Genomic DNA, 27,975 nt, shown 5'->3' on the forward strand with positions numbered 1-27,975 from the left:
AAGCAACAGTCTCTGCACATCACTGTTTTAATTATCTTCAAATTGCTTTGAGCTATGTGTTTCAGGGATGATTTTCAACCAGGGAGGAGGAGTTTTGATGTGGGCTGCTTATTTCCTCCTCTGCATAATCTTTGCATTTATGATAATGGCTGTTCAGAAAGACTCAAAGCAGAAGCGGGCATTTGGAGGCAAGGCTTTTGTGATTTGTAATATTTGAAATATTCCATACCTAGTCAGCTCTGGAGCCAATTTAACCAGGTTGTCTCAGAAATAATTGTGGAAGTGAGTGATTTTTTTTTCCCCTGACATTTTCAGCTAGGCAATCAGTAGGGAGCTGCCTGGATGCATGTTTGTGCTGTTCCATCTAAGTCGGTAAATGAAACATAAAACCGGCCCTATGGGATAAGATGCAAGTTTGTGGCAGATTTTAGAGCATTTGAGATAGTAAAACGCTGTAGTATGTGGTGGTTCGTGTTGTGCTTCTCAGTGAGGTAAAGGGCTTGTCGCTTGCTTTGCAGTTGGAAAGCCGGTAATTCACCTTCCCCTGCTCCCCTGCCTTTCATCTAGTAGCTGGAAAATGATTGAGTCCTTTTGGTGTGTTTTTAGGTTGTTCATGTTCTTCCATGGTAAACCTCAGGTCTGGGATATTAGAATTTTATTTCTGTGTTGCACATACTTTCTAACCCATGGAATTTCACCCACTTGCTGGTTCTAAAAATTAAGCACAGGACAGTTTCTTTTGGCAGATTTACAAATATGTGGGTTACTGTCTGCTGGATGCTGGATTTGAGGTATTACAGCTTTGAAAGGATCAGCAGTGTGATTTCAAGAAAGAGATGTGCTAAATTAATTTTGGCTTTTTTTTTTCCCCCTGAATTCTGGTGTGTGTACCGACTTTTCCCATTGTTCTTTAGCAGGAGGTGTGTTTTGTCTTATTAGGATGTTTTTCCCATTGGTATGCTCTTCATTAATCTAGAAAAAGTATTAAGCTTCTTTCTGCTCATATTTTCAATTACCTTTTCAATTACAGTTCAGATTTCGTTTTAACTTTTTTTTTTTTCTGTTTGTTATTCTGTTTTTATGTTAGTATAAATTCAGATCTTTGTTCTGGGATGTGGTCAGTGTTTTTTGAGTGTTATCTGCATCAGCTCCCTGGGCTGGTTTTGGACCCTGTTTTTTCTACAAGTGGCAAGAGTCCTCATGTGCAACGCTTGCAGTCTTTATGGAGGGCTAGTAAGGGCAAGATTCCTCTTGTTCTTGATTTCAGAAGCAGGGCGAATTGCTAAGGCTGTGTCTTACCTCCATGCACCAGCTGTATATTGAAACAGGCTGTCCCAATGGCACTTTGGATGGTAGATTTTGTTTCCTGAGAAGTGTTTGCTCTTTGTGCTGGATCTAGCCGTGGAGAATGGGAAATCACCAGCACTGCAGTACCTGCTATTTATGAAAAGCCCCTTGAAACCTTGTGTTTGTGTATGCACCCTGAACTAGTCCAATGGCATACCCTAATCGACGTCTTTTTTCTTTCAGACTTATTCCCAGTCTTTTTTTAGACACCTAGAAATTCTCATTAAAGACAATTAGGATAAATTAACGACATGTAGTCAAGTGACAATGTTCAAATAAGAAAAAAATGGTTGCCCAAAAGATAGTGCTGTCCTGAATTTGAGGTGAATGTTTTTTTCCAAAGCTGCATTACCTTTCATTCCTGATTCGGTGCTGCATTTCTCTGCTCTTATTTTGAGTAACTGTTTACCTTGCAGCCAGCTGTGAAGCTAGGGCTTCATTAGAGGTAGAAATTATGCATTTGTATGTACTGTAATTCTGAGGACCCATCAAAAGCTACTCAGGTGCCTATGTAGTCCATCAGGTTGTAAGAGATCAGTTTTGGGCCACCTGTCCCATCCATGCTCAGAGCTTGCTAAGGCACCATTATGTGACAATTTTCACACTGCTTCCATATCATGTGTGTGTAACAATATGCTGCCTCTCCCTTTTGATCTTTGTTTTATCTCTTCTCTCCCCACCCCCCCTTTTCTTTTCTTCATCACAGCATCTGCTTCTTGATGTTACCTGGCAAGAATTTTCCTCTTCCCTCTCTCTTCAACTTGTTAGATTGTAAGTGTTGCTGGAAGGAAATGTGAAGAGGAAAATGTATCCTTGAATAGAAGAAAGAGTCAGATCCAGCCTGAGCACTAGGTCCTTTATAGAGAAGAGCAAAGTCAGTGTCTCCTGAGGTTCTCCCATTTCTCATTTTTAAGAATTTTTATTAGCAAACACTCCAGAGAGCAAGGGTTGACATCTGTCAAAATGGGCACTAATGGAACTTTTGACAAAAAATATGTAGCCTTCCTGGTTGCAGAGATAACAGGAGCTACAGGAATATAAGAATCTGTAGTATTATGCAGATAGTCCAGGTTTCAGCCAAGATGGAGTTGATTTTCTTCCTGGTAGCTAGTGTAGTGCTGTGTTTTGGATTTAGTATGAAAATAATCTTAACACACTGATGTTGTAGTTGTTGCTGAGCAGTCAAGGACTTTCCAGCTTCTCATATTGACCTGCCAATGAGAAGGTGGGGAGCGCACAAAGGTTGGGAGAGGACACAGCTGGGACAGTTGACCCCAACTGACCAAAGGGATATGCCATACCATATGACATCATACTCAGCATATAAAGCTGGGAGAAGAAGAAGGAAGGAGGGGATGGTCGGAGTGATGGCGTTTGTCTTCCCAAGTCACCGTTACGCGTGATGGAGCCCGGCTTTCCTGGAGAAGGCTGAACACCTGCCTTCCCATGGGAAGTGGTGAATGAATTCCTTGTTTTGCTTAGCTTGCAAACATGGCTTTTGCTTTACCTAGTAAACTGTTTTAATCCATAAGTTTTCTCACTTTCTCCAATTCTCTTGCCCATCCCAGCAGGGGAAGAGAGTGAGCAGCTGTGTGGGGCTTGGTTACCGTCTGGGGTTAAACCACAACACAGATGTGTAGGTGCCTTGTAGCGATAGCATAGGGAGAAATGGTTTCCCGTTACTTGTGTATTGTTTCAAAATCTGGCTGCCTTCACTTAACTGCTAAAGGTGATGAAAACTAACCAGGAACAAGAAGCGTGCAAGGTTTAATTTGGGCTTTTAAAAATCTGTCACAAAGCTAAAATTTCATAATATAGTTGCCTACTTTAAGTTAGGTTAGTTTAAACTGGTTCTGACCCAGGTACTGCTGGACTGGGTATCCACTAAGTATATTTCTCCAAACAATGTAATTTAATCAGTGTAAGGATATAATTGTATTATTTTACTGCAACATGAAGATATACTGTAGCATATTGTTTCTTATTTCCATAGAGAACTGAGATGCTTTTACAATGGCTGGCAATGAGTTGTATTGAATACAATCGTAAAAACAATTTACAGTGGGCTTGCCAGCATCATGCTGCATTTCCAGAAGGTGGTATTACAAAAGGAAGACTAATTAAAGTATGAGGAAAAATGGAAGAGGAAATTGGACCCAAATCATGTAGAGCTCTTAGCCTGGAGCATCTGTCAATGTTGCACATTCAGGTGTTTTATATAGTAGTGAAATTCGAAGTGTCAGCTCCTGTGGAAAATATAGTGAGCATCTTCTGCATTTCTTACCCAGCCTGTGGTAACGCTGCTAGAGTTAAAGAGCAGTGCTCTTTCCCACTGTGTCTGTGTGAAGAAGGTAGATGTCATTGCTACATGCCACCTAGCAGTCTTTGGCTATGCAAAACATGCTAACATAGCTGCTTGTCATCAAATTCCACCGCGACGAAAAAGCAAATGCTTGCATACAGGATAGTACTGAACTATAGAAAAGTGTAGTACTGAACTACAGAAAGCTGAGGTTGGAAAGCAGCTCTGGAGATCACCCAGTCCAGGCCCTCTGCTGAAAGCAGGGGCAGTGAGAGCAAGTTGCTCAGGGCAACCCATCGTGTTTTGAATATTCTCCACAGCCCTTCTGGGCAACCTCTTCCAGTGAGTGACCACCCTCACAGTTAAAAAGTTTTTTCTTATGTTTAAACAAAATTTCCTCTATCTCACTTCGAATCATCAGCCCAGAGCAACATCAGCAGGCTCTGTTGCTCCCCAGTGCCTAATTTTCCCTCTCGGTTGCATAATTTTAATAATTTTAATAAACTTCTTCCTGTTTTGTTATGGTATTTGATCACACAGCACCATGCCCCCTCCCAGCCCCACCAGCTTTCCCGTCTCATCCACAAGCATCCACAGATGATGCATCCTGATTTTCAGGAGCTGCTAATGGACCCTTGCCTGTGTCAGGAACAGCACAGAGTTATCACTGCTGCCAAGCACCATTGCCTGGAAACCATGCTGGAGATGCTGATAATGAGTTAACATTGTTATTTGCACTTTTACCTTTCAAGAGGTTGAGGTTAGGATGTTGTTCTGGCAAGGAAATAGCACACTGAGGTTTGTCTTCATGCACATGGTTGTTTAGAAGCATAAGGAGAGGGAATGTGTCCTTAAAGACATGACTAAAGATGGCCAGTGGCCAGAAAGAGGAGATAAAAAAGAAAATGAGGCACAGTCATGTGTAAGGACATGCACAAACGAACATGTAACTGTGCTTGATATCAAATCTAGATTTGATTTTTGCAGGCCAAGTGTGTGGTATTTATCACAAGCATGCCCTTCCCTTTGTAAAGACTGACGCTCTTGTTTAAACTTATTTAGCTTAGAGTAAACCATGTATCTGTGTTCTTTGTTCAAATCAGAGTTTCACTCTTTGGGATCATTTAACATGCAGCATACTGGCTTAGTGCCAGCTTAGGATTTCTCTGTCAAGGGGGTGTAAGTGCGCCCTAAACAGTTACTGGACCAGAGCTATCAAAACTCGTGTTTTTGTTGTCTTCTACATTATTTTCTGACCACATCCAGTCAGTTTTTTTTTTTCTTGTCATTTAGATACAGCAGATAAAAACTAGACTAGTTATTAAAAATAATAATAACTCATCTGTGAATGACAATCTGAATGTTTTTCCAGCTCCTTTTTTATGCACACATAGCCATATTCAAAACCCAATAAGCAAATATTTCCTCCTTCTCATTACCAAACATGATTCAGAAGCACAGGAGATCTTTGATAGACACTGAGCTATCAAGTGCCACAAAATTCTAGTAAAAATTTACAGGGAAGGTTTCAGAGGAAGTTAAATTGGATTACTAGGTGATGTGGGTTGAATTTCCCTCAGTGGAAGTGTTACTGCTGCTGTCCCAGAAAACCACAAGGAGCCTGGCAGCCATTTAGTGGGTCTTTTACCCTGAGCAATGAGTTGCAGGAAAGGTATTGGCATTCCAAGTTCAGCTGGTACAGTGATAAGAATGATCTGGAAATTGTCGAGACGTCTGTCTGAACTGTTAAAGCCCAAAGAGGGAAGCTAAAAAAACCAAACCTGTCCCCTGGCAACTCCTGACTCAGAGGCACTAGTTGTGGTAGAATGGGAAAAGCCATCTGACTCACCGAGTCCAATGTCAAAACACTTGTGAAGGCTGAACCTATTAAGGCAGTTTCTACTAAATGTGTGCTGTTTTGACAATGCCAACAATTAGTTTCCTCATTTGGTGGCTGCAGTACATTATCATGGTGTATTTTATTTAGTTTTAACTTTTAAAAATAAATAAATAAAATGTATTTATCCAGGCTCGATGGGGAACTGGAACATTTGGTAATCAGTGTGTGCAACATTCTAGAGCAGTAGATATCTGTCTGCCTGATGTTTGCTGGCACCACGTATTTGTTAATTAATAGTTTCAGAAAAAAATCTTATATCTGTAATTTCTAAAAGATTCATGAAATGTTTACCAGGTGACTCCTGGCTGTGTCACTCGATGACCACTGTTGTCATAGCCATCCCATGAGGTCTCTGGCCAGGGAAGGGCTGGGCAGCTCAGGATACCAGCAGGGCTGTCCTCTGCAGGTACTGCTGTTCCCTACAGCGTGAGGGGTGTGGGAGAAATTAGGAACGCAGGATCATCCTGCACAGGTTTTCCAGCGAACATAGGCAACTGGGCTAGACAGACAAGTACCTGTCCCCTGTGTCCCTAAGACGAGACAGCTTGAATTTCGGTGAAGTCATATCAAAATGAGGCAGCTGGCACTGAGAGATGTGACAGCACCTACTGCTTTCTGTCAGATCATCTTTCTGATGAAGAAATCTGTAGGATCAGGATGAAGCACCGATGACAAAGCATTCTTTCTGTTACTGCTTCCCTTTTCCATCGGCTGGTCTGGGGTAGGCCTTTTGAATGGCGCACTGCTGTCAGCTGAAAGGATTATGAGATTCAAAATAGTTTTCCACTACTGTCAAGTCCAAATGGCTCCTTTGCTGTGATGCTAATATTGTTGATTGTCTAGAGACACAAGCGTGGCAATGCTTGACCATGCCTCACATCTGATCTGTCTCCTATGAGGACAGGCTGAGAGAGTTGTTTGGGGAGTGTTATTCAGCCTGGAGAAGACAAGGCTCTGGGGAGACCTTATTGTAGCCTTTCAGTACTTAAAAGGGGCCTATAAGAAAGATGGGGACAGACTTTTTAGCAGGGCCTGTTACGATAGGACCGGGGTAATGGTTTTAAACTAAAAGAAGGGAGATTCAGGCTAGACATGAGGAAGAAATTTTTCACAATGAGGGTGGTAAGACATTGGCACAGGTTGCCCAGAGAGGTGGTAGGTGCCCCATCCCTGGAGACTTTCCAGGCCAGGCTGGATGGAGCTCAGAGCAACCTGATCTGGTTGAAGATGTCCCTGCTCATTGCAGGGGGGTTGGACTAGATGAGCTTTCAAGGTCCCTTCCAACCCAAACTATTCTGTGATTCCATGATTCTACAATCATGTATTTTCTCAAGTGTGGATGCTTTGTTGTGGCTTCTTCCTTCTCACTGGCTGGGTTTCCCTACTATTTCTTTTTGATACCAAGAAGGTTTGTGCAAAAGTGCAAACTGTTTAAAAGAAGAGGTCTTCCTGAAAATTATCATTTTTAGCAAGATCAGTTCTCTGACAGCCACCAGAAGGCATAATCCTGGTTACTCCTTGTCTGAGGCCTCTTTAGTCTGTTCAACATTCTGTTTCAACTTGCACCTAGACCTGACACATGGGAAGCACTGGAAATGCTTAGCTGGGAATAGAACGGGGAAGGCTGCCAGCAGTGAAGTCTTAAATTGTCTTAAGCCCATCATAAAATCACACTCTTTAACTAGAGCACATTGTGTGAGGTATGGAGCTCATTGTTGGAGCAAATTTGTCAGCTGCTCAAGAGAACAGTGTTTCATGGGTTTTTTTAAGGCAATGTTCTTTCTGCTCTTTTATAAAAGCTATATTTTTGAGAATCTCAGCTTTACATGCGAGTCAGATTTTAAGAAAATACAATGCTTGCACTCAAAAGGGCCTTGAACAGTATGGCGTTGGATGCAGTTTGAATGCTGACATACATTGTACAGCTTTTGGTTTACTGGTGATTGCTGATAGGCGTTTTACTGAATTACTATGCATTGCAACTCTGTACAGAATCTGATATTAATACCAAAGATTGGTGACTGGGTTTTTGTGAAGTACAGCAATCCATATATTTCCTTAGGAAAATGTTATGATTGGGAAGGACATGTATCTTTGCAAAGCTTAACTCTTCTAAAAGTGGGCATCTGCAGCCTCTTTGTGTCAGTTTCAGGCACTCTTCCCTTCCCTATCCCCTTCCCGCCCCCCCCCCAAAAAAAAAGCGAGATGGCTTTTTTTTTTAATTCTACATACAACATAAAATAACAATAAAAACAAATTAATGTAATAGTTGAACATTAATAATCAATGCACCTTTGCTGTGTTTCTCCACTGGACTGAATATAGCAGCAATATATGCTGTGACATAAAGTCCCATGTCTTACCCTGATGGCAGTAGCATCGCCAAATTCACTGGGGCAAATCCTGTGAGCAGCAGCTCACCGTTGTGATTCCATTCCCCACACAGGGGTTTCTGATTGCTGTTTCTTCTTGTGTGTTCCTGAAAGACACAGAATGACAATTGCCATCTGTTTTCCACAGACTGGGAATACTTTTCAGGACATTAAAAAAAACCAAAAAATCCTTACTCTTATGGGTATTCGGATATTGAGTCTCCTGTGAGAATTAATCTCTGTGTGATGAAGTCACTTGAGCCCCTAGATGGGTGAATCGAGATAGATTGTAGCTTTTGAGTGAAGACAGCTAAGACAGTGAAGACAGTTTAAAGGTGCCAAATCATGCGAATCTGTTTTGTGGCATGGACACATGTGCAGACTGAGACACCAAGACAGCTCTAAAATTGTGGTGACCTGTGTGGAAGGAAAAAAGGGAAATGACAACAGTTGACATCCAGGAGAATATCCCTGAAGGTATATGAGTACACCAGCATTTTGGGACTCTTGCTTTTCAGCAATTTAGTAGCTAAATCGGTGGTTGAGGACAGTATTGAAGTAAGAGTTTGGTGCTCTCCAGAGGATAAGTAGATGACAAGGATATTTTTTTTAATTGAAATTCCGATTATTTCTAACACTGCTGTTGCCAATGTAACATATGGTGTCAGCAGCATATTTTGAGGGAGGAGAACACCAGGTTGCAAGAGCACCATGCAGCAAGAGTAAGGAGCTTATGGAGAAGATCACAGCATTGGTGGAAAAATACTTATCTTGAGGGGTGTTTGTGAGGAATTGCCAAGCAGTTTGCTTGCTTGTAACCATGGTGTGAAAGCACCTACTGTGCATTCCTACAGTTTGTCTGCATGAAGACATATGCCAAGGGAGGTTTAGATTGGACATTAGGAAAAGGTTCTTCACCCAAGGGGTGGTGGAGCACTGGAACAGGCTCCCCAGGGAGGTGTCACAGCCCCAAGCCTGACAGTGTTCAAGAAGAGTCTGGACAATGCTCTTAGACACGTGGTGTGAATTTTAGGGTTGCCATATGCAGGGACAGGAGCTGGACTCAATGATCCTTGTGGTTCCCTTCCAACTCAGAACATTCTATGATTCTATGATTCTATTATCTTCATTAGAGAACATTTGTATTGGGTTTGCATGGCAAGGTTTTGGTAGCAGGGGGACTGCAGGGCTGGCTTCTATGAGAAGCTGCTAGAATCTTTGCCTGTGTCCAAAAGAGCCAATGCCAGACAGCTCCAAGATGGACCCACTGCTGGCCAAGGCCAAGCCCACCAGCAACAGTGGTAGCACCTCTGGGATAACATATTAAAGAAGGGGGAAAAGTTGCTGTGCGACAGGAACAGCAGCCAGAGGGAAGAGTGAGAATATGTGAGAGAAACAACTCTGTAGACACGCAGGCCAGTGAAGGAGAGGGAGGAGGTGCTCCAGGCACCGGAGCAGAGATTCCCTTGCAGCCCATGCTGAGGCAGGCTGTTGCCTTCCAGCCCATGAAGGTCCATGGTGGAGCAAAGATCCACCTGCAGCCCATGGAGGACCCCACTCCAGAGCAGGTGGATGCCCGAAGGAGGCTCTGCCCCTGTGGGAAACCTGTGCTGGAACAGGCCCCTGGCAGGACCTGTGGCCTCATACAGAGAGGAGCCCACGCTGGAGCAGGTTTGCTGGCAGGACTTGTGACCCCATGGGGAACACACTCTAGAGCAGTCTGTTCCTGAAGGACTGCACCCCGTGGAAGTGACTCACACTTGAGCAGTCCATGAAGAACTGCAGCCCTTGGGAAGGACTCACATTGGAGAAGTTCATAGAGAACTGCCTCCCATGGGAGGGACTCCACGCTGGAGCTTGAGAAGAGTGTGAGGAGTCCTCCCCCTGAGGAGGAAGGAGCGATAGAGACAATGTGTGATGAACTGACCACAACCCACATTCCCCGTCGTCCTGCACTGCTCAGGGGGAGGAGGTAGAGAATTTGGGAGTGAAGTTGAGCCCGGGAAGAAGGGAGGGCTGGAGGGAAGATGTTTTAAGTTTACTTTTTATTTCTCATTACCCTACTCTGATTTGATTGGTAATAAATTAAATTAATTTTCACCAAGTCTAGTCTGTTTTGCCCATTACAGTGATTGGTGAATGATCTTCCTGTCCTTATCTTGACCCTTGAGCCTTTTATTATACTTTCTCTCACCTGTCCAGCTGAGGAGGGGAGTGACAGAGCAGCTTTGGTGGGCACCTGGCATCCAGCCAGGGTCAACCCACCACAGCATCCAACTGCAGCTCCACAGGAAGACACTGCTTTGAAGGGAGCGTGAAAGAGGTTTCTCATCTTGCCACTGTGCTGTGCAGAATAGCCCCTTTCTTATGGCTTCTGAACAACCTTCATGAGTTTGAGGGGGTGTGCAGAGCAGGGCATGCTGAGAAGCACATTATCCTGCCGCCCTGCATTTGTCGGATGCTATTAAACAGCGGGGAAAGAGAATGGAGGAGCTGGTGAATCTGTCACATCCTGCTTGTTCAAAAGATTATTGATGCTGCATAATTCATCAAAGCATGACCTAGCAGTGGGTTCTGCTGCCAGAGGTGTCCAGTAACCACTTCTGTTGCAGCTGCCCATAAACCGATGCTTCTTGTTTGTGAAAATAGCCTCTGTCTTTGTCTCTGCCCATGAGCCTTTTGATTAATACGCCTAAAAGGGTCAGTCTTGCCTTGGACTCATAAAATATGAAGGTCCTGTTCAGTGAGAAATGCTGCCATTTCAACATTTCTTTGTGTTTTGAAATAGGACTGAAAGAGGAAAACACTGACATTTCCTGTGCAACAGAAATCTCTGGAGGTTTCAATTAGGAAACATTATAGTGGTTTTTTCTGACATTATTTATGCAGTGATTTTTTTTTACATTCCCACAGTTGAAATATTTTGATTTGTTAACAATGAGCAAAATATACTAATCTGTTGTGTTCAGGTTTGAATTATTTCATTGCTTCCTGATGATAGCAATTATTTCCTGATAATGAAGTACTGCTCGATGTACTGCTCGATGGGAGCTGCAGTTCAGAAGCTTGGTATGTTCATTCTCATCCTCCCTCATTGCCTGATTTACATCTTCTGTAGTGCATCACACAATTTGGTCAGAATGAAATGTGAGATCTTACTGCCTGATGTACCAATAAAGGAATCTAGTCTGTAACGTGTAAGAAAGGTTCAGGCTTTGGTTCCCAACAAGCAGCACAACACAGCAGGAAAATATAATTTCAGGTTCCAGTGTTCAGATTCTCAATGCAAGGTTGCAGGATAGCTCAAAAAATATTTTCGTCAAATATTTATAGGTTGAATACTTGCTCTGAGTTTCCTGGATAGAAGATTTATAATGTAGGTGCCTAGAAAATTGAAACTACCTGCCACAGTTTGCAAATGTACTTTCCCATGCACAAACTGGAGCTGGGATCCAGTCTGTCTAAAATCCGTCTTTGCCATAGACTCTATCCTAGCTCATGTAGTTACCAGGTTTGCCTAACATTGTAGGTAACTCCTCATTAAATATCTCCTGGTGAGACTGAGAGGTCTGTAGGTCCATACCTTGATTCACCAACACAGGGTTAGGAGAGATGTTTCAAGGGAGACGTGCTCACCTCTTTCCTAAGCTCTGCTATGAGCTGGGTTTAGGCAGGTGGTGGATTTCCAGCCACATCCACTGGAGAAGCCTGGAAAATCAGGTGTCATCAAGACTGCTGAAGGTGGTGACTTGTGAAATAGAAAAGTGGTTGGAGCACTGCCCTGAGAAGGGAAAGGTCTTAGTGCAGGGCAGCTCTCGGGGAATGCAGCCTAGGCCTCTCAGTGTAAAAGAGGGACCGGACTGCCAGGTGATGGCCAGATAACCCAGTAACCATTCTACTGGAGCCAGGTGTGCAAAAGTCCTGTGGCCAAAAAGCAAATGCAAGAGGGAGACTTCTCTAACCTAGGGTTATTCAGCTGCCATGGGAGAAAACTCTGCTCATTTCTTCTAGGGATGTTTTGCCTCTTGTGTAGTTTAATGTAAAATGCATACATACTCCAGAGAGAAGGGGTTGTAGCTCCAGTTCCCTGTACCTCCAGCTAAGCCGAGCTGCTTCCCAGCTGCTGGGGTTACTGACCTGAAGTTACACCCATTCGTGCCTGCTTTGAGCCAGGAGCCCTGCCTTCCTGGCCAGCTGCAGCAAGGGTGGTGTTACCAGGTACCGGAGTCTTTATGGCACCTCTGAGGCAGCCCCCCACCCTCCATCCCAAGGAAGCAGAGCACTCAGAGTCATAGAATCAGAGAATGTCCTGAGTATGAAGGGACCCACAAGGATCATCCAGTCCAACTCTTGTCTTTGCACAGGACAACCCCAAAATTCACACCATGTGTCTGAGGGCATTGTCCAAATGCTCCTTGAACACTGTCAGGCTTGGGGCCGTGACACCTCCCTGGGGAGCCTGTTCCAGTGTCCACCACCCTCTGGGTGAAGAACCTTTTCCTAATGTCCAACCTGAACCTCCCCTGGCACATCTTCCTGCCATTCCCTCAGGTTCTGTCACTGGTCACTAAAGAGAAGAGCTCAGCACCTGCCCCTCCTCCTCCCCTTGTGAGGAAGCTGTAGACTTAACCCGTTGAGTCCCACTTTGCCCATGGGTGTTTGTGTCACTCGATGACCACTGTTGTCATAGCCTTCCCATGAGGTCTCTGGCCAGGGAAGGGCTGGGCAGCTCAGGATACCAGCAGGGCTGTCCTCTGCAGGTACTGCTGTTCCCTACAGCGTGAGGGGTGTGGGAGAAATTAGGAACGCAGGATCATCCTGCACAGGTTTTCCAGCGAACGTAGGCAACTGGGCTAGACAGACAAGTACCTGTCCCCTGTGTCCCTAAGACGAGACAGCTTGAATTTCGGTGAAGTCATATCAAAATGAGGCAGCTGGCACTGAGAGATGTGACAGCACCCACTGCTTTCTGTCAGATCATCTTTCTGATGAAGATTCTGGTTTCTGGGCAGGGAAAGGAAGGCAGAAAGAACCACAGGGCAAGGCTGCCGTTCTGCTTTGCAGGTCTTTCTTTTTTCTCTGCTCAGCAAAACTGCATCAGCCACGAAATAAAAAATAATATGTAGAGAAGGACCAATCCAAAGCTCAATCATAAAATATCAAGCCACCTTCAGCTCTCAGCTTCAGGACATCAAGTGTGACAGTGCCTCAGCATTTGGGCTGACTGTTTGCTTTAACCTCTCATGGGTGTTTAATACTACCTAACAGAGGAGTAAAAAGTTTAGAATTGTAAAATACTCTTTCAATCCTGGTAGTAATTACCTCTTAGCAATGTTAGTGCTTTGCCAACTCAAAGAGAACTAATCCCCTTCTGTCACAGGAAAGAAGAAAAAATGTAGTAGCTGTGAGAACTGTGCAGCTTATTTTCAAATAGATGCCTCAGCATTTTGATATTTTCTGTGGGATTAACTAGTAACACAGGAAGGCTAATACATATGCAGAGCTTTCATTTGCTTCTGTGACCATTTGCCGGGGGCAAATTGAACTGTGTCAGGAGAAATGCTGTCATGTCCTCCCCTTCCTTGTCAGTCGAAGCAAAAATACTTGTTAGTAACATAGAAACGATTTGCAACTTATCATCAGTTCAGATGAAGTTTCTCGTAGTTTCTTGCCTCATACTTCTGATTTTCTTATGCTTTTATTTTTTTCTGACTAAAATAGAAAGAGCCGCCATTTTACAAGCACAGAAGCCACATAATGAAAGGTGTAAAAGTGTTGCAGTAAAAGCATCTTTGCTACCATGCAATAGATACGGAAGGTCTTTCTGTACTGATTTGTTACACTTTTCCCCCTTCAGCATAGTTGCTTCCCGCTCAAAAAAAAGGGTGATTTGCTCTGCTGTATGTATAACCCTAGCTCCTAATGATGGCTTTGTGCCATGCTTTGGAGCTCTTTGGAGGCTGGTTCTGTGTGCATCTGCTGCTGACGGGCACAGGCAGCAATGGCAGCAGAATACTAATGCTGGAACTGGCTCCCACAAGGCTCCACTTCTGAAAAATCCTTTAGCCATTCAGTGTCTGTGCACCATGCTGAGCAACAGGAGGGCAGAAAAGCCATGCTCGGGGATTTTTTTTTCAGCACAGAGCAAGAAGCCAACAGGGACGATGGCTCTTTGCTTCACATTGTTGTGCCCAGGCTTCTTTCAGAGCTGCAGTCATTTATACAGATAAATATCAAGCTTGTCACTTATTGCAGGCCTTGATAGCATTTGTGTAACAAAGGAAACAGAGGGAGAAAAGAGCTGAACGTCTTCTATTCCAGTCTTCAAAAATGAATGACTGGGTAGCTATGGCGATTACTTTCTTTCTGGTTTTCTTAGATCACTGTTCTCTGAAATTTGTTTTCCTTGCTGTCCTGTGTAAAGGACCACAAGAGGACCTCCCCCCACAACCCCTTTGTCTTTCTCCCGTACTGTGACTATCCACAGGGGATATCTCAAATAATTACCTACCGCTAACAATTGCCACAGCAAAGCCTCTTGCCATATACTGACATATACGACTTCAATTTTTTTCTTCCATTAACCAAAGTCACTTCACATTACCCATTTCATTCATAGATACAAGAACTCTGCTGTAATTGTATTTTTGATTATTTACTTGATTTCTTTATATCCCTGTAGGCAAAATGCATGCTTGCTATTTGCTCTGCATACTATATCTTTCTGCAGCTTCTAAATTGAGGCTGATGGTATATTTACCAATCATCTCTGGAAATCTGTGCGGTTGCATCTAGCTTTTCTCTGGGTCTTGCAGCTATTCTGTATTCAAAGACAACTAAAATACACTACTTGTATAATACTGCCTTTCCATTAAAACAATTGCTGAAGTATCACAGGAATGTTATTCTGATGCCAGGAGGGAGGAGGGAGAGGTTCGTACTGATTGCCAATAGGAGGGGAAACAGCCTGTGAGACAATCCCCCTATTAAATGTGGTCTGCACAATGAAAAGCTTGGGAAGCTTTTCTAAGGCTTCACACATTTAGGCTTTGTGCCCAGGCTCAGGGTCTCAGACATGGAGGTGGTTTCAGAACACAACACAGGGGGAGCCATTTCAGCGAAAATATCCAGATTACCTACATGATTTATTAAACTGTCTTGGATCTGCATTCGCATGCACATTTATTGGCTTGCAACTCCAGCAGGACAGAAGTGACAATTTCTCCCTTGCCGTCCAACCAGCCGTTACTCTGCCTCTGAGCTATCAAAGATGTTTCAGGGGCAACAACAGATAGAGCCCCTGTGAACATTCACATGGCTAACTAGAGGTTTCTTTTTTCCCCTAAGTGTAATTTTTTGTGCTTCTTACTTTTACCAGTCTTCCCTAATCTTATAAAAACCTTGAGGCAGTAGTATTATAGCCTCGATGGTCTGAAGATATAAACAGTGCCGGATTTGTAGGGACAAATAATATCTTTTCCTGAAGGAGGGCTTGTGTGTCTGAAGGCTTGTCTGTTTTTTTATTCCCAACTGTATCTGTTGGTCTAATAAAAGATATTACCTCTCCCTACAAACTTTGCCTTACTTATTAAAACAGTTGCCTCCAGGACACAGAACACTCTTAACTGGGTGGAAAACTCCAACGTCAAGGTGATAGAGTGGAGTTCAGTGGTGTGATTTCCATGCCCTGAGCCAACTGGCACAAATTAAAACAAGGTAGGATGAACACTGTCACACTGAACACTGTACCCTGATAATTCTGCACATCGTTAATGTCCCTTTCACACCCACTCTATGTCAGTATTTTTGTCTTTCTTACCTCTCAGCTGTATGGGGCAGCTCTTTTCTAAGACAGAAATGCACATTGGGTAATGTCTTTTGGATGCTACCTCAGTAGAAACAGCAAGTCTTACATTATGCTTGACGAAACTTCTCTGTCTTCTGATTATTTTCTTGGTTGCTATATCTCTGTACATTAGTTTTCTGCAGGTGAGCTTGACAGAGATGAAAAAAAAGCGTAGTATGTGACTGAGTAGACTGTTTCTCCTTTAAGGATCATAGAATCATTTTGGTTGGAAGAGACCCATAAGATCATAGAGTCAAACCATTAACCTAACACTGGCACTAAACCATGTCCCTAAGAACCTCATCTATGCATCTTTTAAACACCTCCAGGGATGGTGACTCAACCACTTCCCTGGGCAGCCTGTTCCAATGCCTGACAACCGCTTCTGTGAATTTTTTTTTCCTAATACCCAATCTAAACTTCCCCTGGCACAACTTGAGGCCATTTCCTCTCATCCTATCGCTTGCTATTTGGGAGAAGAGATTACCTAAATATTGTCAGCTTGATTACAAATCTTAAAGGATATTTTTCTTTTTATACTCTCAGGTGAACTTTCTGTGGAAGGCATACAAGACCCATTTCTTGTTAGTGTACATATTATCACAGACCCAGGTGAATCCAAGACTCTTCAGCAAGCCATCGATAAGCTTCTAGCCTGGATCCATCCAGACCTCCAGCTATTTCGAGTCTCAGAAAGACGAGTGCCCAAGAAGCGCAGGAAGCTGTGTAAAGCTGGTGTTTCTCATCCAGCCCTTGCCGTCATTCTGTTTCTGCAGGAGGAATATGGAGAAGAACCGATCTTGCAGCTCCATGAAACCTTTCAGCGGCCACCTTGGCATTACCACCACACAGAGCAAGTGCATGGGAAGTTCCTCCCTTACATGCCATGCAGCCAGGACTTCTACACTTTGGCTCCAGAGACTCCTTTGTGGGCCATTCGCCCAGTGCACTACGGGAAAGAAATTATCCGCTTCACTATATACTGCAGGAGTGAAAACTTTGTTGACATTTTGAAATTGTACGAGTTAATACTGAAAAGACCAGTGTGTCAGAAAAAAGCGGACTTCTGTGTTTTTCCTGTCTATTCTAACATGGAAATAGACATTCAGTTTTCTTTAAAAAAACTTCCGAAGGGCCAGGTGCCAATACCGACAGAGTCAGCGGTGCTGGAGTTCAGAGTAAAAGACGTGGGGCAGCTTGTGCCTCTCTTGCCCAACCCTTGCAGCCCCATCAGTGAAGGCAGGTGGCAGACAGAAGACCACGATGGAAATAGAATCCTTTTGCAGGTAAGTTCAGTACACAGGTAAACAGAAGCACATTTCTTTGTTTGGTGCAAGAAGCTTAACCTGCAATGGCAGCCAGAAAAGAAGAGAGTTTTTTTGCTCTGTCCTAGGAGAAAGAGCCAGGACGGTACCACTAAAGAAAGAACTTGAAACCCCTTGCTATGTGTGACTAAACAGGAAGGCAGTGGATGATACTATCCCGATATCAGTCAGCCTCAGTTTACGCAAAGACTGATGTGACATGAGGTAGCTGTTTAAAAGAATGAGGAGGGAAGGAATTATGAGCCCGAGTGGAGAAATGATGGCTGATGGGTGTAGTTTTATAAGAAATACGGTCACAGAACTGACAGGGGGTTATAAAACAGCTTGCAGTTATGAGATTTTTATGGAAGACAAGCAGAATTCCTGATCGCACTCATTATTTTCTAGCATCATAGAGTAACAAACTGCATCTTCTTTTGCACAGTGATTATCAGGATGAGGAGAGAGGTGGTGAAGGAAAAGAAATGCACCCTGAAGTGCATTTCTCTAAGAGGGACATTCCCACAGACTCTTTTTCAACTAATCTCAAGTGCTCGTAACCAAGTCCTGAAAGAGAATTTATTCATTAGGACATCTGTAGGTGCCATATCTGGGCAATGTATCAGCATGCTCTGCTTCACGATGCCATATCCGAGGGAGATAAAGGGAATAACAAGCAGCAAGCTTTTAATAGCTCCCTGCCCTGCAGAGAGGGTATCTGTGGCAATCCAGACCCCAGTTAATAGGCATTCCTGCACTGCAGAGTTATTTATTGCTGCTTAGCGTTTGGATCAAGGAGCACAGACCCTCACCTTTGGAAAAATGTTGTTCAGATTTTGAAGCAGGATTTTTCAGAGTGAATTGCATTCATGAAGCTTGTCAAATTGTCTGACCTTGTTTCTGTGGAAGAGGCATTGTGGATACTAGCCTTCCACTGTACAGAGCTCCCAGCATGCAGAATGGTGAGGACACCCTCCCTGCAGCATAGCACCCCTGGGTTCGTAGCTCCTGGGACTGAAAATCCAGATACTCGGGGCATCTGTGCTCTGGTGAGTCACATCCAGGTGGCGGTGACACCTTTCAATGCCTGCTGGCAGACGCTGCCCACAGAGACACCTCATGCCAGAGCTGAACAGCACACGTGTAGGGTTCAGGAGGCAATTCGGCTTCTGCCCATCTGCCAAGACAATCACCAGTTTGTCAGGGTTACTGTTTTCACTGGAGACATATCTGTGTTGGGCTGAGATAACTTGTAAACTTAAGCTTCCATGAGCCATCACAAAACTTCTACACAGCAACCACATGCACCTATGTCCCCTTTTTCCTGTTCTTTTTCAGGAGATTTCTGCTATGCGATATAATCTTGGTTTATGTGATCTTGCACTGGTTTCAAGTAAATTGAAGGGAAGGGGGAAAAAAACAACAGGGCTTCTAAATAAGGCTTTCTGTTTCAGAAAAGCAAACTTTCAGAAATAACAGGCGTCAGGCAGTACAGAGGTAAAGTGAGACTTGCCAAACAGCAGGCTGAGGTAAACCTTGCAAAGAAAATTAAAACAAGATTTTAGCCATATGCTCCAAAAGAGAAGGGTGAAAGCCTGCTAAGTGTGGCCTCCAAGTGCAATTAATTTTCATTTCTATTTTCAGTGAGGATGATGATGCTGAACAGGAGGGCAAAATGGCAAACAGGAATGAAGTTATAGAAATGGATATTATCACATTACAAGTGTGGTGAAGCAAAATGAGTTTCATATACATAAAATGAGCGGAAAATAGGGACTTTGGGTCTGACTTACATGACTGTAAAGTCATGAAGTCTAGGTCCCGATCTACAGGTTTTTAACAATTCTGTACAGTCAGAAGTGGAGCTCTATAACTAAACCCAAGGTAAAATGTCCTGTTTGTATTCAGGTGACTACAAGCCACCAGTACAACATGGCCATGGAAAGAGAAGTGCAGTCTCCAGTGGGTACCAGAGTTAGTGTCCCCTAAGTCTCCTTCTCTGAAGACATTCAAAACCCACTTGGACACATTCCTGTGCAATCTACTCTAGGTGCACCGGCTTTAGCAGGTGGGTTGGACTAAATATCAATAAATAGGTTTAAGTTCGCAGTTCTCAATATTGATGGCCAACAACATAACAGCCACCCAGCCCGTGCAAACAGGTTTCTATCCTAATTCAAGACAGGATGCTCAGTTAAGGAAAAGAGATTGTATGATGGAGGACGGGTTATAGGAAACACAGGACTGGGTGATCCATGGACTCCTCATGTTCTTTCAACTCATTCCAAGTTCAAAGAAAAATAAAGTATCTACCTTTTAAAGTAACAGGGCTACTTTTTGACTTCTCTTGGAGTGCTGCTGTTAACAGAATTATCAATGCCACGGCATTGGTAATAACTTTCACTTCTTCCCAGTTAGGTGAACCCAAACAATGACATAGTGGTATTTTTCAGTCTGCACATCAGTTGGTACTTAGTAATCAAGATATTTTTACTTACTTCATATTGATACCTTCTTACAGACTAAAATTACCAATTATACCCAAAATGAGAGATTGACATCCCCGTTAATAACAGGCACTGTTTAGTGTTTGAAGTTTGAATAAACTTCCATGATTAGACTAACAAGATGTGACCTCTGTGTTTTCCTTGGTGTGCTTACAGGGACTTGGATACTTGCCAGCCAGATTGATCCATGCTCTTAACCCATTTTACAAATGCAGTTACCAACGGGCTTAAATGAAGTCAGTGCAAGAGAAAAAAAAAAACAGCATTATTCACGGGCAGCATGTTTAATACCACAGAAACTATTCCTTCATTTGTAAGGAAACCCTTCAAAATTATTTTGTCACAGTTGCTTTTCCACATAGGCAAGTTAGCTCCAAGGGTACACCTAAATAGCAACTGACTCAAAGGATAAGCTTCAGTTGGCTTTAGCAGGAGCAAGGCTTAAAAGCATTTTGCATCCTGTGGGAAGACACCCATGCTGCTTCCCCAGTGCTAAACCCAGAAGGAGGAGTTCTGGGGAGCCCTTGGCAGAGCAGTGGGAAGAATATGTAAGTAACGTAGCTAAGAATATAGCATATATTGGTATACTGAACGTACTGCCAGTTTTATAGGTCTTGTCCAAATTCCTGTCTGCCTCTGGGCATAATCTCTGCAGAGAGAGCTGAAGTGCTAATGAATTTGCATGGCTGGCAGTGACACGTGGGAAGCAGGAAAGGTTAATAACTGATGGGCTGGCTTGGCCAAGCGTGTTTGGGAACCACAGATAGTGAGCAAAGAGAAGAAAGTGCACAGATGGCTTCTTTAAATTGCAAGAATGTCTTTGGATAGGATAGAAGGGTACATTAAACTTAGCATTTTGGCAGAATTTCCTATCTGCTTTGCATGAGGGGGGACATGCAGACATTCTTGGGAGGAAGGTGGGCGACAGCAAATGAGTATCTCAGCCAGGTAGTGACTCAGCACTTAAGTGTAAGATCTACTACTGTGTTAACATACCAAAGGGTATCCAAGACACCCTGAAGAGGTCTCCTGGCAGACTAGACTCAGGACCTACAGGAAGGCTGTGCCTTTGGAATGCCAGGCAGCCACCCTAGGAGATGCCAAAATGGACCAAACACCTATGTTCAGGCACCAGATTCACCCTATAATAACCAATTTCTTGCTGAAATTCCTCCCTGTCCACCATTTCTAGCACCAACAAAGAAATGGATAACATTGCCAGAAAGCCAAGATAAATAAAAATCCCAAGAAATGTGTGGTTTATGACCAGTCTTTGCTAATCTTGCCTGAAACAAAGTAGTGAGATCTGGCATTGTAAGGCTCTTATGGCAATTATTGTGCTAATGACCCTAAACTGTTTACGAGATGGCTATTTTCTGCCTAGTGCTGCTTTACAGAACGTCTCTGAAATAATAGTGCAAATGTTAACTGATCACAGCTTTTAGTTAGAGAGATTTTTCAGACTATTTGCTGAGGTAATCAGCCAGGCTTCTTCTTACCTATACTGGGCAACCACAATCTTGAGTTCAGAAGCAGAATAATCATATTTAGGAAACATGGTTTATTGCCTGCATCTTCGGTTGTGAGAAAAGATTGCCTGTAGACCTAACTGTTAAGTCTTGTTAACCTGTTGCTGTGCTACCTTGGAGATTTCTCCATCGCTTGGTGTACAAAATGAGTACTCTAGATCTATGGTCAGGCAGTACTCATCCCCTAATGTTTTCATGAGGTCAGCTACATACAAGATCGCTATGTTACTGTTGAATATGTCCTTGGAGGTGCCAGAAGTCAATCTGGGAGCGCAGATGTCTGCCAGCTGCATGCATAAAGGCATTTTGTGCCAGGCATTTGCAGCGCAAAATGCCTGATGGTGGGAAGCAGCATGAAGGTTGCATGTCTACACAGACATAGGCAAATATGTTATACAGAAAAAAAATAATTAAAAGCTTATAGCTGAAAATCTCTTTGTTTATTCAGTGTAGTATATACAAGTGTCTGTGAGACTCTTGAACTCATCTCTTTATCTCCTTTTGTCTGGGGCCAAGAGGAGAACAAAAGTGCCTTTATTTCCCTCAGTTTACTTACAACATGTATGTATCTGCATGAAAAGTATGGCTGTAGTCAAAGCTCACACTCAAGATAGCCGAATACAGAAATTAGAGAGATTTTTTCATGATGCACGACTGACCCAATGTGTTTTAGGCTGAGAGGAGGGAGCAGAGACTGTGCCTTCTTATGGAGTGCTGGAGATTGGCCATAACTGAAGCAAGGAGCTGGGGCAAGAGAGACGTGGGAAATGCAGAAAGTACCCTGTCTGAGATATATGGACAGCAGGGGTGGGTATTACTGACCTGCTGATGTCAAAATCATTACAAGATCTGAGGTTAGGACACAGCTTTTCCTTTTTCTCTCCCAGTCCAAATGGAGACCAAGAGAAACATTTTACTCCCCTCTTCAGCACAAGGAATACTTTACCTCTCAAGCTTATCTTGGCCAAGGAAGGGTAAATCTTGGAGGCTCAGGGTCCACTCCTGTTTCTGTTGAGAGGCTTAGGGCAGAGATCAGTGTGGTCATGGTTGCATTTACTTCAGCTGACCCACCAAACTCTGCCAGGCCTCACCTGTCTCTGAATTTCCTCTCTCCAACACACTGCGGCCTTCCCTCTCCTTCCCCTGATCTCCAGTTTGGGGGCCTTGATAGTCATCCAACATTCATATGATCTTGATAAAACATGTAAATAGTCTAGGATCATTAGCCAATCTGCTACCATTTTAGAGGCCTTGGGGTTTTTCGGCACCTCTGTCTTACGCCCCTGTGTGAAGCAGACAGCAATGCACTCTCCTGAAAACTGAAATGCTTTCATCTGCCTGAGGTGTCAGCAGGCTCAGTAAAAAAATTGCTTAATGATTTATAAAATGATCAACACAAGGTCAGACTGGATGATATAATGTACCCCTGTAGTCTTAAACACAGTGAAACCATCTTGTCCCTGTTACTTAAAGCATTACCAGCTACAAACTCTGGGAGACTGCAGCCTTGAGTCACTACAATTAAGTACAAGTAGAAGAGAGAAAGATGAGCAAGTGAACCAGGAAGCAGAGAAGGTAAAAAGGAAAGACGAAAACAGGCGAAGAAAGGGCACTTTTGCAGAGAACAGTTTGGTCTGTAAGAAGGAAAATGGAGGTGAGAGAAGAGTTTCAAGCTTGTTTGCATTAGTGGTGCAGCTAGTGCAGATCTGAACACAAAGAGGAAGAAAAGCAAGAAAAGCATCAAGGACAAGCAAGGATGTGTAAAAGGCACCTTTACAAAAATTACTTTTACTTTCTGTTTAAAGCAGTGAAAATGACAGATATTTAGAGTAAAAATTGACTCAGTTAAGGGAGGTACCTTAAGCTGATTTAATTAATCTATAAGTCTATTAGTAGCCTCCTGTTTTATAAAATATTCCACTCTATTTTTCCTTTCCATTTAGTGCCTAAGGTGTTTAGTTTTTCTTAGTGCTAACAATTGGCTTTGGGGGTGACACAGCTGAATCAATCACTAAATCAAATAGGAGGTGATTTTTTAGTTGTTTTTCTTCATCCCAAGGTACTTTGTCTTGTCTGTAAGTGCGGTTATCTTTCGTGGCATAGTAAAATCTCTGATGACAGTACATCCAGCAAAAACTCCAGAGAGTGAATATATTTAGCATTGCAAGACACCTACCTGTTCTAGTTTTACAAACACAGTATTTGCCACTTTTCAAATATATTCAACTCAATTTTAAACTTAATTTCTGTATTTTGCCTTTTGACGTTGTGCCCTTCTGAATACGTTTTGCCTTTCAAGTAAGACTTATTATGGTGATACTGAGGACTAATCTCTGCCACTTTATTCTCAAGCTGATTCTTTTTTATTATTATTTCTGTTCAATCTCACTGGTTTTGATACAATTAAAGAAACACCATCACACTCATATTAAGCAAGGTCGGCAAAATCTGGGCTCGAGATGATGTCATTGCCATACTGGCTGTTTGGCTGGGTTCTGACCTCAGTGGAGCCCTGCAGGCAGTGCTTAATACAGATAATGTGTAATGAGATCACTATCTGCTTTTTAAAAAAGCAGATAACTTTAAATAGACTTCAGGGGCACGTGTGGATTTTTTTGTGTTAGGTATAGGCAGCCCAAGTAAAGTTGAAAGTACATTTCTGTGAGGTTTGCTCCAACTCGTTTATGGCATTCCCGGATATTCGTCATGAAATTCTTCTGCAGCCCATTGTAGTACACAAAGACTCTAAACCCCTCCAGGCTTCACAAAGATTTGTGCAGAGATTATAAATGAGCAGCAGATTAGCGCCACATGAAAAAAAATCTGTTCTGCTAGAGAGCTAATCTGTTCAGTCAGTGGCTGGTTTTGTTGTGCGTCCTTATAGCGAAGTCCGATGCCTCTCTTTCCCTGTATTTGGAATTTCAGTCAAAATCAATGTGTCGGTTTGGACTGAGCCTTTGTCCTCTCCGACGGCTGTTCCCCTCTCCAGCATCTCTGCCACGCTTGTGCCTGACGCAGGCAGCGTGACTGTACCAGGCAGGGCTCTGCCGGGCTGCAGCCACGTAACAGGCGATGCAGAATGCAAGCTGTGAGAATTCTGAAGATAAGGACTTAAAAAGGAAAATAATTCAGAAAAATTAAGGCAGATGCAACAGCTTCCAAAGCCAAAGGAATTTTGGGGAGTCAGAGGAAGGCTGTTCTGCTGCAGGGTAGATGCATGTGCATCACACTGTCTTCACCAAAATAGATCTTGATGATCTCAGCTTCTCTCTCTCCTGCTTGCTTGTTGTGGTTTCACAGAATCACAGAATGTCAGGGATTGGAAGGGACCTCGAAAGATCATCCAGTCCAGTCCCCCTGCCAGAGCAGGAACACCCAGATGAGGTTACACGGAAGGCGTCCAGGCGGGTTTTGAATGTCTCCAGAGAAGAAGACTCCACAACCTCCCTGGGCAGCCTGTTCCAGTGCTCTGTCACCCTCACTGAGAAGAAGTTTCTTCTCATATTTAAGTGGAACCTCCTGTGTTCCAGTTTGCACTCATTGCCCTTTGTCTTATCATTGGTTGTCACCGAGAAGAGCCTGGCTCCGTCCTCGTGACACTCACCCTTTACATATTTATAAACATTAATGAGGTCACTCCTCAGTCTCCTCTTTTCCAAGCTAAAGAGCCCCAGCTCCCTCAGCCTTTCCTCATAAGGGAGATGCTCCACTCCCTTCATCATCTTTGTGGCCCTGCGCTGGACTCTCTCCAGCAGTTCCCTGTCCTTCTTGAACTGAGGGGCCCAGAACTGGACACAATATTCCAGATGCGGTCTCACCAGGGCAAAGTAGAGAGGGAGGAGAACCTCTCTCGATATATTAACCACATCCCTTCTAATACACCCCAGGATGCCATTGGCCTTCTTGGCCACAAGGGCACAGTGCTGGCTCATGGTCATCCTGCTGTCCACCAGGATCCTCAGGTCTCTTTCCCCTACACTGCTCTCCAACAGGTCGTTCCCTAACTTACACTAGAACCTGGAGTTGTTCTTGCCCAAATGCAAGACTCTACACTTGCCTTTGTTATGTTTCATTAAATTTTTCCTCGCCCAACTCTCCAGCCTGTCCAGATCTCGCTGGATGGCAGCACAGCCTTCTGGCGTGTCAGCCACTCCTCCCAGCTTGGTGTCATCAGCAAACTTGCTGATAGTACACTCTATTCCCTCATCCAAGTCATTGATGAATATATTGAATAGTACTGGCCCCAGTACCGACCCTTGAGGGACTCCGCTAGATACAGGCCTCCAACTAGACTCTGCCCCATTGACCACAACTCTCTGGCTTCTTTCCTTCAGCCAGTTCACAGTTTCTCCTGAGAACAGTCACACCTGGAAATCCAGTTTGAACTCTGTGGGACTGTCAGGCACTGTAACGTTTAAATAAAGAGGAGCAATCACACGAAGGCGCAGGCTGCATGTAGTGCTCTGTGTGTCGTGCCAGGGTGGTACACGTGAGCACCATCAATGGGCTTGGCACAGGGGTAGTAGCTAGTTTTGCCTGAGTTTTAATCTTGCCTAAATCATTGAATCCTCTGTGTGATCTCTGACAAGCTACAGAATGTAGATATAGAGGAGTCTTATTAGTCCATGTAATCCAGTTGTCTACAATACAGGATTAGCCTTTAATCTTTATTCACTAGTATTTCATGAGATGGAGCTTCTGATACTCTACCTGTAGTACAGTTTGTAGTGCAGTATTCTCACAGTCAGGAAAGTTTCCAGTTACATTGCTTTAATATAGAAGTATTTTTTAAATTTCCACCTATTGTTTCCCTACTCTGCCCCTATCACGAAGAGCAGCATTGGAAAATCGGTCTTCTAAATCATAACACATCCAACTAAAAAAAAAATCAAGGTAAACAATTCTTCCTATAAACAGAGCTGTTCGGAAATAAGCTGTGTTAGTGATGTTTCTTGGCCTGGCCTACAGGCAGCCATCCTAAGGGCAGGCTGTACTTGTCCCCTTCTCCTCACTGATCCACCAGTACCTCCTGCCAGGCCAACTAAGCTTGACCAGGAGCTGTGACCCAGCAGCAGGAATAGCAGCAAAGACCTCATATAAAATAAAATGTTTTTATCTGTCCACGGGAACGCTGAAAGAGCTAGGAAAAAAAGTTTAAAAGAACAAAAACCTTAAAACTAGTATCTTACCTAAAGTAGATTTTTCTTGTTAGTGTGATTATGTTCCAGTTAGGCCAGGTACTTAAAACTGTTTGACTGTGTGGCAGCAGGTTGCCCCTTCCAAGTGCTCACACTTAGGGGTGCATTTCCCCTTTCGAGTCTCTACTTTTTATCTGCATTTTTTTTAGAAAATTGCTACATGAGAGCCCCTGGGGTTTCTAGCAGAGGTGTTTCATCTCACCTCATCCATTTATCCTGGCGTTGCCCTCCGCTCCACACCCTCATAGGCGATACGTCATTGAGTACTGGTAATTTGGTTGCACCACTAGTCGTTGTGTGTTGCATATCTACAGTCCAAAACTAACACAAGGTGATTTAAACTGGAGAGTTTGTAAATATTAGGAAGATCTCAGAACAGCTATTCTTGAGTCTGTGCTTTATTCCCAAAATGCTTAAGACTTTACCTGTATTAATTAATTAAACGTGCCCCGGAACATTCCCAGGCAGTGAAATCTCAGAGATGGAACGGCCCTTGGTGTGCTTGCAGGCCAGGCAGGATATGGCAGATACCTACAATTAGACAACTGAATCAGATGCAGTATCTCTCACTAATGGTGATCTGAAAGACTTTTTCTTTGGAACGTGTCAAAAGTTATATCAATAAATAAGAATAACAAATTATTACCTTCATATAAATGCGTGAGACATTTACTAGCGTGCAAAATATCTCCTCTATACACCAAAGCAACGTGTACACATGGGAGTTATCTCTGCAGGACTCAGTTCAGCTCCAGATTGTAAACACCTAAAACTGGTGTCTAACTGCAGGTATTTTTGTGTGAGCAGCCATCTGTGTTCTCACTGTAGTCAATGGCCATGTACTCAGAACAGCCCAAAGACCTAAACAGGAATTCAGCTAAGTAGACACAGGAATTTTTCTTCAGGGAAAACGAAACTGCTCTCCAGATTCCACTGGCTGTATTAACTCAACAACTAAGTCCTACATCTGGTATGTGTAGGCTCTGTCTTATATACAGATGGTATGGTTTGTGCAAGGTAAAGCCAAGGCTTTCGTACTGCCTGCGGAACTCTCCCCAGTGCAATCTGTTCCCAAAAGCCTTGTGTTTTCAGGTGCAGTTTTGGCCCATCTGTTCCCGGTCCTGGTGGTCCCAAAGGCCTCCCTACCTTTTCATAACAAGAAGACTGCACTTGCTTGGTCTCTTCTCCCAAGTAACGAGCAATAGGACAAGAGGAAATGGCCTCAAGTTGTACCAGGGGAGATTTAGATTGGATATTAGGAAAAAATTCTTCACAGAAAGGGTTGTCAGGCATTGGAACAGGCTGCCCAGGGAAGTGGCCGAGTCACCATCCCTGAAGGTGTTTAAAAGATGTGTAGATTAAGTTCTTAGGGACATGGTTAGAGGTGGACTTCACAGTGTTTGTTTAACAGTTGGAGTCAATCTTAAAAATCTTTTCCAACCAAAATGATTCTCTGAATATATGCTCGGATCCTTGATTTCTTTGGATGCTTGGTCTGCCAAATTATCAACTAGGTACAAAAACACAAGAACATAGCATAAAAACAAGCCATGGTCAGGCAGTCCATGCTAGGTTAACAGTTGGACTCTCTGATCTTATAGGTCTTTTCCAACCAAAACTATTCCATGATTCTGTGATTGTCTCACTGAGAGACAGGAGAAGTGTTCTGC

The 27,975-nt window shown here is 43.4% G+C and overlaps 1 protein-coding gene across 1 annotated transcript in view; it reads left to right on the plus strand.

Annotated features, from left to right (window-relative positions):
• FAM124A (family with sequence similarity 124 member A) overlaps positions 1–27,975 on the plus strand; it is a 45,749-nt gene that overhangs the window by 14,772 nt on the left and 3,002 nt on the right. Inside the window, exon 3 of the mRNA XM_065658556.1 lies at positions 16,314–17,053. Within this exon, the coding sequence (XP_065514628.1) occupies positions 16,314–17,053 (740 nt within the window). The remainder of the gene's footprint in view (positions 1–16,313; positions 17,054–27,975) is intronic.

The sequence above is a fragment of the Caloenas nicobarica genome, chromosome 1 (assembly GCF_036013445.1).
Source record: "Caloenas nicobarica isolate bCalNic1 chromosome 1, bCalNic1.hap1, whole genome shotgun sequence".
Lineage (NCBI taxonomy): Eukaryota > Metazoa > Chordata > Aves > Columbiformes > Columbidae > Caloenas > Caloenas nicobarica.